Raw genomic sequence first — 10,238 nt, 5'->3', positions numbered from 1 at the left:
TCCTTTTTTTTTGGTATTTTCACGCAAATTCTTCTGCTAGTTGGGGTTTAGTCCAAATCTGCATCCTTTCCTTCAAGGCTCAGGGGTCCAAGATCCGCTGCAACTGTTTTTGAATTATCTTAAGCAAGATTTTACTTGTGTGTGATATTAACAATATTGTTCAATAATTTCCATATCCTGTGGGATCACCTTTCTTTGGAATGGGTACAAATATGGATCTCTTCTAGTCAGTTGGCCAGGTAGCTGTTTTCCATATTTCTTGGCATAGATGACTGAGAGCCTGCAATGTGGCAACTATTTATTGAAACATCTCAATGGGTAATCCATCAGTTCCTGGAGACTTGTTTTTTACCAGTTCCTTTAGTGCAGCTTTGACTTCTTCCTTTAATACCATCAGTTCTTAATCATATGCCACCTCCTGAAATGGATGAACACCAACCAGTTCTTTTTGGTACAGTGACTGTGTGTTCCTTCCATCTTCTTTTGATATTTCCTGCATCGTTAAATATTTTGCCCATAGAACCTTTCAGTATTGCAACACAAGGCTTGAATTTTTTCCTCAGTTCTTTCAGCTTGAGAAATGCCGAGTGTGTTCTTCCCTTTTGGTTTTCTAACTCCAGGTCTTTGTACATTTCATTATAATAATTGACTTTGTCTTCTTGAGCTGCTCTTTGAAATCTTCTGTTCATCTCTTTTATCTTGCCATTTTTCCATTTGCTTTAGCTACTCTCCATTGAAGAGCAAGTTAGAGAGTCTCTTGTGACATCTAATTTGATCTTCTTTTCCTGTCTTTTTAATGACCTTTTGCTTTCTTCACGGATGATGTTCTTGATGTCATCCCACAATTCATCTGGTTTGCAGTCATTGGTGTTTGATGAGTCAAATCTATTCTTTAGATTGTCTCTACATTCATGTGGGATATAATCAAGGTCATATTTTGGCTCTTAAGGACTTGTGTTACTTGTCTTCAACTTCAGCTGGAACTTGCATGTGAGCAGTTGATGGTCTGTTCCACAGTCAGCTCCTTGTCTTGTTTTGGCTGAAGATAATTGAACTTCTCCATCACCTCTTTCCAGAGATATAATCAATTTGATTCCTGTGTATTCCATCTCGCAAAGTCCACATGTATAGTCGCCATTTATGTTGTTGAAAAAAGGTATTTACAATGAATAAGTCATTGGTCTTGCAAAATTCTGTCATGCAATCTCCAATATTTTTTCTATCACCAGGGCCATATTTTCCAACTACTGGTGATTTTTCTTTGTTTCCAACTTTTGTATTCCAGTCACCAGTGATAATCAACACATCTTGATTGCATGTTTGGTCAATTTCAGACTGCAAAAGTTGCTAAAAATCTTCAATTTCCTTATCTTTGCCATTGGTGATTGGTGCATAAATTTGATAATAGTAGTATTAACTGGTCTTCCTTGTAGGTGTATGGATATTATCCTATCAGTGACAGCATTGTACTTCAGGATAGATCTTGAAACATTCTTTTGACAATGAATGCCATATCATTCTTCTTCAATTTGTCATTCCTGGCATAGTAGGTCATATGGTTATCTGATTCAAAATGGCCCAGACCAGTCCATTTCAGCTCAATAATGCCTGGGATCTCGATCTTTATGCATTCCATTTCATTTTTGACAGCTTCCAGTTATCCTAGATTTATACTTCATACATTCCATGTTCTTATCTACACTTAATTTTTTATTATCTATTGTCTCTCTCCCACAAACCTACCTGTTTCATGTCAGCTTGCTTATCCTATTCACTGTAGTTCCAGTGCCAAGGGCATTTTCTGGCACATGGTAGGCAGTCACATATTAAATGAATAGGTAATCATACCATTCTTTAACCCTGGAAAAGGATATTCTATTTAGATATAGGATTCTTTCATGGAGATTCTGTTTTTTCAGACATACGATGTTCTAATGTCCTCATGAGAAATCCAGTGCTGATCTAATCATCTTACTTTTACAGGAAAGCTGTTCTTTTTCTCTGAATGATCTTTCTCTTTATGATTGAAATTCAGTAATTTCTACATGTTATCTACAGGTATGTATCTTATTTTACAAAATCTGTGTGCCGCCCCCCCCCCCCCCCCCCCCCGCGCCACTGCCTGCACCTAGGGAGATTCCCTTCTATTATTTCCTAAACTAATATTTGTTCTGTCCTGTGCTCATTTTTTTCTTATAACTTAATATTTGCAAGCCTCATGAATTTGTCCTCCAAGTTTATCTTTTGAGTGATTATTTTACATACCATGAGGTTATTGCCGTTTAATCTATAGAACCAAACCTTCAGTTCTCGGGATTATTCTCCATGAGTTTGCTGAATTTTTCTATTAGCAGTATTTACAGTAGTACTCAAAAGTACTATTTATCTAATTGTATCTTCTTGAAACTTACTTTTTCTTTATTTCCTTTATATTCTTCAGTCATTCTCATCAGTAGGAACCACATATTTTATCTGTTTAATAGTTTGATTTTCCATCATGAAGTTACTGGGCTCCTTTAAGTGGTATATTCTTTGGTTGTGCTCTATTAGCCACCATTGAGGTATGGCTTTTTTGTAGGTTTTCCTAGCAATGCAAACCAGATGTTGGATAAAACAGTGGTTTGCAGAGGTAGACCAGCTCACAAACTCTTGTTCTCTGCTGAGGCTTAGGACAAGCGTCCTCCTATCTCAGGCAGTGTCTCTGAGTGGAAAGACCTTAAGCGGAAGGATTTCTAAGATCTTTAACTTTTGGGAGTAATTCAACTCACCAGCACAACCCCCTTCTCTTCATCTACCGCAGGTAGCAGGATTATGTGGGCAACTCTGCTAGTGTCCACTTGCTGGAGCAGGCAAGTTTAGCCTTTTTCTGAGGGGAGTCACAGGATTCTGCTGTTTTAGCTCATTTAGGGAGCTTTTAAAACCCAGATTTTGGCCCAGTGCCTCAAGAAGTTGCAAAGCTAACCTACTCTGCGTGGTCCCTCAGTACCTATTCTCTTCCTAGAGAGAACTGTGGAGATCTTGATAACTCTGACCATATCCTCCAGGCTCAGCCAGTACATCTGAAAAGTTGAGGAGGAGGTTAGGGGTGTGGGCTTGGGCCTTCCATCATCTTAGAATCCAGAAGCTAAATTTAGGTAAACCATTTCTACCTACTGTTCAACTTTTTATTTGCATTTACCTACATTTTATACTTATGATAGAGAATAATACACATGGAGACCTATTTGTTATTTGGTAATAGTTTAGAAAGATGACTTTTTTTTTTTTTTTTTAGATTTTCTGTTCAGTAAGACAGCCTTTGTATGGACATATATCTCCTTTTCTCTTGGGTAAATACCCAAGAGTGGTATGACAGGATCATCAAGTAGGTATATGTTTAATTTTTTAAGAAACTGTTAAACTTTTTTCCAATGTGGTTGTACCGTTTTGCATTCCTGCAAGTGGTATATAAGAATTCTCATTTCTCTACGTTTTTGCCATTATATGGTATAGACTGTCATCTTAATTTTATCCTTCCTAATAAGTATGTAATGGTTTCTCAGAGTTTTAATTGGCATTTCCTTAATGACTAATGATGAACATCTTCTCATTTGTTTATTTGCCATGTGTAGGGTGATGTCTTCTTTAATAGGTAGAGGGCTATTCCAATGACATATTTCTTTTTTCACTGAACTTTGGTAGTTTGTGTCTTTCAAGGAGTTTGCCCCTTTCATCTAAGTTGTCCAGCTTATTTATGTTATCTCTCTAATTTCTGATATTTCTTCTTTTTTATTTCCTAGTCAGTCTGGCAAGAGGTGTGTTAATTTTAGTGATCTTAAACAGATTTTGGTTTTATTGATTTTTCTGTTTTATTGATTTCCATTCTGATCTCTAGTATTTCTTTTTCTGCTTACTTTCAGTTTTGTTTGCTTTTTTTTTTGTTTAAGGTGAAGATTGAGGTCATTGATTTAAGATTTTTCTTTTCTTCTAACATAGGCATTTAAAGATACAAATTTTCCATTTATAGCAACATGCCACAAATTTTGATGTGTTTTTATTTGTATTCAATTCCAAATACGATTATTTCCCTTTTGATTTCTTCTTTGATCCATGGGTTATTTAGAAGCTTGTTACTTAGTTTCAAAATATCTGAGGGTTTTCCAAAAATATTCTATTACTGATTTCTAACTTAATTCCATTGTAGTCAAAGAACAAAAATTGTATTTATTTTACATTCATATATACTAGTAACCCCAGCACACATTGTTGTTACTCTTATTTAAACAGTCACTGGTCTTTTAATGAAATTTAATTCAAATCCTTTTTTTCTGATCCTTCTTCTCTCCTTTAGGGACTCCATATATGTGAATATTAGGCTACTTGAAGCTGTCCCATGATTCACTGATGCTGTCTCTTTATTTTGTTCTTTTGTTGTATGTTCTCATGAGTAATTTTTATTATCATGCTTTCATGTTCACTGATCTTTTCTTCTAATCTCATTCAGTTTATGTTTCTTCTCCAACATCTTAATTTTAATCTATGTTTCTATGTTATGTCTGATCTCATTCAGTTTATGTTTCTTCTCCAACATCTTAATTTTAATCTCTAGGGTTTGGTCTAAGTCTATTCTGTAACAGTTTGAACATATAAAATAGTGCTGTAATTGTTTAATGCCCTTTTGTGCTAATTCTCACATCTGGTTCTGTTCTTGATCACTTTTCATTGATGGAATATTTTTTTCCTCATTATATCTTGTATTTCTTACCTCTTTGCATCTTTAATTGAATGCCAAACATTATGAATTTTACTTTATAGTGTGCTGAATATTTTTTAGTCCTGTAAATTTTGAGCTTTGTTCTGGGATACGGGAAGTTACCTGGACAGTTTGATCCATTCCTATCTTGCTTTCATGCTTTGTTGTTTGGCAGATTTTGAGTAGTGTTCAGTCTAGATTAATTATTCCCTAGAACTGAGGCAGTACCTTTCTGGGATTACCACAGGAATACCTAAGTATTAGCTTCCTGAGTATTCTATGAAGTGCCTCAGGAATTATGAGTTTCATCAGTCCTTTTGATGGGAACAGGCATTGTCCCAGCCCTGTATGAGCACCATGCACTAATGGCCTTTTCTGACCCTTTTGTATTCTTCCACCTTGGGGAGTTTCTTCACATGTATGGGCTTATCAGTACTCTTAGAGTTCTCTCTGTGTGTGTAGCTTTCTTGTCTCCGGTACTATCATAGGAATTTTAATAGTGTGCCTTGGAGAGAGGAAAAAAAAATTATAATTAAAATATGGATGATAAGAAATACAGCTCTCCAGAGTCTTTCATTTATTAAGATAAATGAGTTTAGTTTTTCTGGAGAAAGAGGGTAGAACAAATGTGTATGTGTGCCTTTAAGGTATTGAGATTGCTGTCTACAGATTGAGCAATAGTTACATACATTATCTGCAGTATTTGGGGGAGTGGAAAGAGAAGGGCCATTGTAATACTGTGTAATGACATTTTTGCTATAATTACATTAAAACTTTAGGAATGATCATTTACCCAACTAAAAAAATTTAAAGACAGTACTGTTCACGATCATGTTAGTGGTAAATAGTACTGAGATACAGAAATACAGCATTTAGTAACAGATAAAGCTTTAGATTATTAGTAAAGAGGATTGAGATAGAATACTAAAGTAGTAAAACCAAGCCATTACCTGTAATTTCATCTAGTATACCATATATTTGAAATTTCTAACTACTGGTGCAAAATGATACATATTCTCTCTGACATTGTAGTCTTCTAAACATTGTTTAAATTCTTAGTATAAGCATTTGATACTCTGAAATGTTGAACTTTTGACCAGAGTGATTGCTATTCAGGACAGCTTTTGTTAGACCATGCTAAAGTTATTAGTCTAAGTACAATGCCATATTATTTTACTTTTCTGTCCCATATAAGGTAACAGTAGAGCTTTGAAATTTTAACAGTCACTGATCTGTGTAAGGGTAATGGTGTCTGGGTAACTTTGATGTGGTTTCATTTGAAGCCATTTTCCTTTTGATTTTGTGTTCTCCGTGTTATGAGAACATAAAACTTACATGTGAGGAGTTAGCAAAGGTGATCTTATTTGAAGAATTATGCACTTTTTCTTCTCTATCCCAATATATTGAACTAGAATATTTGAATACATTCTAAAATACTGAACTTTATAGATTAAAAAGCCAAATCTCCCTGACTCTAATGAATGTGAGTGTTTCCTCTGTTACTTCTTAAGTGAAAAACAGGAAACCAGTACTGGAAAGAAATTTGAAACCTTGGGTAATTTTTTTGGTTTGCCTCAGTCCTACTTTGGGTGAATGCCCACTTGCCTTTAAAATGATAGGAATTCAATATTAGCCTTAAGTAGTTTGGGTTAAACATTTGCTGTTTCACTGTTTTGCCTATAAATGTTTACTTAGAAACAGCTAAGTGTAGTATTTTCTATATTTACATATTAATGTAAAGTAGTTTTTGAGCTTCACAAGTCATAGATGTGTGCCATGACCATATAATGGCACCGTTTGTTTTAAAGATCAGTTTATATTTTTAAAATGTTTTGTTTACTTAGAAAAAAGAGCTGACGTTCAGATTTTGGAAACTGAAGATTTGCTCTCTTTTTTTCTGAGTTTCAGGCTATATTTTATAATAAATCAATCTAGCCATTTTCCTTTTGGTTTTGTGTTCTCCGTGTTACGAGAACATAAAACTTACATGTGAGGAGTTAGCAAAGGTGGTCTTATTTGAAGAATTATGCACTTTTAAGTAATAAATTTATCTTTTTTCAGACGTGGACACCATTCACCTTATTAACTCAGTTGTCTGGACAGTGCATGAACTTTTCTGTGTTTGACTATGAATATTAGACTAGAGAATGAAATGAAGAGCAGTATTCTTTTTCCATTTGAAGATTCTTCACTTTTACTTAGATTTTTGGTTCTAATGTCTGGGCACAATAAAATGGACATTCCTTTAGACCAGTATGGATAATGGGTAAAGGCCTGGAAGACGATGTCAGCTCTGCTAGTTTTCAGCTGTTTGACTTCCATCATGCTATTTAATACCTATTTAATTCAGTTGATTTTGAAATAAATATTGTGAAGTTATATTTCATAAACTTTGACTAGAATCAAGCATTTTATCATACTGTTACTATTTGGTGACTTGCTTTAAAATAAACCTTGGAATAATTACAACAGAGTTCAAAAAGGTCTATTTTTTAAATTTTACAAAATGATCATTACTCTGTTATATTGAATAATATAGTTATTTCTGGATAATTTCTATAATATATTATAAACTTGATTTTTATTACATGTTTATGAAATATTCTTCAATCTGTACAAACCTTTCTTTTCAAGATGGGTCAATTTTATGTGCATAATTAGACCTCACTTCTCCAAAGGAGTATTCTTAAGCATAATCTTTTTCAACATAAAGATATATAAAATTAAAATTCAGGGATGGTTAATACCCTTACTTTTTAATTCATGGCTAAGTAATAAATTTATCTTTTTCAGACAGCAAATGGCTACATCCTATTTTTTCACATTATATCTACAAGAGGGGACAAGTACCTTTATGAACCTGTATATCCCAAGTAAGTTTGTTGTTTTTCATTCTTTTAATATCAACATACTTTACATTCAAAAAAACATAGTCTTGGGTTGTCTAAAGTGATTAAAATAAAGCTAACCTAGCATTTCCAAACAGATGGTTTAAAAAATTAGTAAGTCTTTATAGTTATTTTTTGAATGAAGAATTCTGTAATTACAGAAGTCTAATATAATTATAACTAAATATGCCTTAGATTCTTGGATGATATTCTTCTTGGACATACTCAAAATAACAGTACACTCCAGGTTCTAGAGTTCTCAAGTCTTTATTAGAGAAGAGCTAATCATGAGAGGAAGAAGTGAAATATTAGTAAGCTCTTTTGCTTGTGTGTTTTTATATATGTATAGAGAAGAAATGTACTCCAGTGATTACATCTTCTGGTTAAAATTTGAAGAGACAAGGCCTTTTGTTCTTCAGACCGAACATATATCTATATATTTTGCCTTGTTTTTTTCTTTATAGCATACATTTGAAAATCATATGTAATTTTAAAGCATGCCATTTTTTTAAAAGGGCAAGCTATTGTAACTGGATGAAAACATAAATGAATATATATCCCATTTCTAGATGGTAGAAGATGATTCAAGTTTAATACGTATATAGGAAATTAATGTGAAAAATAGGTTTCATTATATGAAAAGTAATCAGAATCAACAGAATTTAACTTAATTAACTTATAATACTGTGAGTGGTTAGAGTAGGAAGGTAACTTTTCTTGAAACAAAGAAAACGTTTTATTTCACCTCACAAACATGCTTTACTTAAGTTTACCAGGTTTCTGAAGAGTATTTTGCAACACTATTTGCGTTCCTGAGAAGTTTTTAAAACAGTTCCTTAGTTTCTGATTGTAACTCTCCAGGGGCACACTCACCTTATTAACTCAGTTGTCTGGACAATGCATGGACTTTTCTGTGTTTGACTATGAATATTAGACTAGAGAATGAAATGAAGAGCAGTATTCTTTTTCCATTTGAAAATTCTTCTTTGTTACTCTTCATTGTTACTTAGATTTTTGGTTCTAATGCCTGGGCACAATGAAATGGACATTCCCTTAGATCGGTATGGATGGTGGTTAAAGGGATTGGTTTTTGGAGTCATAAAGGCCTGGAAGACAATGTCAGCTCTGCTAGTTTTCAGCTGTGTGACTTCATCATACTGTTTAATACCTCTAAAACTCAGTTTCCTCATCTGTAGGATGGGACAGCAGCAGTAATTATTTCATAGGATTAAATGAAGTCATGCATGTTAAATAGTTTAGATAAGTTCCTGATTCATAGAAAAGTCAACGAAGAATACCAAACCAGAACAGACTCACTGCAGCTGAGTCAGATCCGACTCATAGCAACCACTCCTTGGGTTTCCGAGACAGTATCACTGTTGAGGGAGTTCTGGTAGCATAGTGCCTAAGGCACTTGACTGCTAACCAGAAGGCTGGTGGTTCAAACCCACCAACCACTCCCCGGGAGGAAGGTTGAGCAATCTACTTCCATAGTGATACTGCCTCGGAAACCCAAGGAGGGGTCACTATGGGTCAGATCTGACTCCACAACAATGGTTGCCTTGCCTTTATCACTATTGAAGTAGATTGCCCAGTCTTCCTTCGAGGAGTGGCTGGTGGGTTTGTACCGCCAGCCTTCTGGTTAACAGTCAAAAATGCCTTAGGCACTTCACCACCAGAGCTCCTCAATAAAGGATAGCTGCTGTTATTTATTTGATATTTGTAAGTGCCCTTGAGTCAATTCCGACTCATAGGGACGCCATATGACAATACAGTTATCCTATAGGGTTTTCTAGGCTGTGATAATTACAGGAGCAGATCATCAGGTCTTTCTGCAGAGCCACTAGGTGGATTCAAACCACCAACCTCTTTTGGTTTGCAGCCTAGAGGTTAACCATTGCACCACTAGGGCTCCTAATTATTTATTAGAAAGACAAGGTTTCCTTTACCACACTTTTGCTTCTATTTTTAAAATACTAAGCAGTATTTTAAAACACATATATTTGGCTTCATAATGTACCTCTTTGCCAGAGTTTCAGCTTTGAATAACTGCTGCATAAATCCAAGCAAAATCTCTTTTATGAGGATAATTTTTTAGAGCAAAACAGATTAAAATTGGCCTGTGGTGTACTGGTGTGCTGGACTACTTTCTACTTTCTAGTTGGGTTACTCAGTCTAGTAAGTTACTTAGCCTTTCTGTAGAACTCATTTGTAAAATGGGTGTAAGATACCTTCTTCCTCAACTGTTAGAATTATATGAACTCAAGTTCTTAAAACCTGAATAATAGTTGTTAATATAAGAGTTTGAGGAGAGTAAAAAGAAAAAAAGTTTGGTTTTGACAGTGATATTGTTATCAATGCTGCTGTAAGCCTTTCTGTAGTTCAAAATACTATTCCAAGAACTTTTTTTCTTTTTAAATATTTATTTGAACCCCATAATGACCTATAAGGTATAATTACTATTCAGCTCTGAAAGAATTGGCCAGGGAAAACCTTAGCAAAGAAACACTGTTTGGTACATTACCACGCAACTTTAGGAATAGTCCGTTTAGGCTAAAAGGCTCTCAAAATAGGACTGGGAAAGAGCTGCAACATCTGAGTAAACCCAGCCTTACTCA

The 10,238-nt window shown here is 34.6% G+C and overlaps 1 protein-coding gene across 1 annotated transcript in view; it reads left to right on the top strand.

Moving 5' to 3' along the window:
• Positions 1-10,238, top strand: part of RIC1 (RIC1 homolog, RAB6A GEF complex partner 1) — a 182,928-nt gene that overhangs the window by 77,432 nt on the left and 95,258 nt on the right. Inside the window, exon 3 of the mRNA XM_007946326.2 lies at positions 7,526-7,605. Coding sequence (XP_007944517.1) covers positions 7,526-7,605 — 80 coding nt within the window. The remainder of the gene's footprint in view (positions 1-7,525; positions 7,606-10,238) is intronic.

The sequence above is a fragment of the Orycteropus afer genome, unplaced genomic scaffold (genome assembly GCF_000298275.1).
Source record: "Orycteropus afer afer isolate SDZICR_OR568_19922 unplaced genomic scaffold, OryAfe1.0 scaffold00156, whole genome shotgun sequence".
NCBI lineage: Eukaryota > Metazoa > Chordata > Mammalia > Tubulidentata > Orycteropodidae > Orycteropus > Orycteropus afer.
Note: the sequence above shows the minus strand (reverse complement) of the source record. Positions and strands in the feature narration are given on the sequence as shown.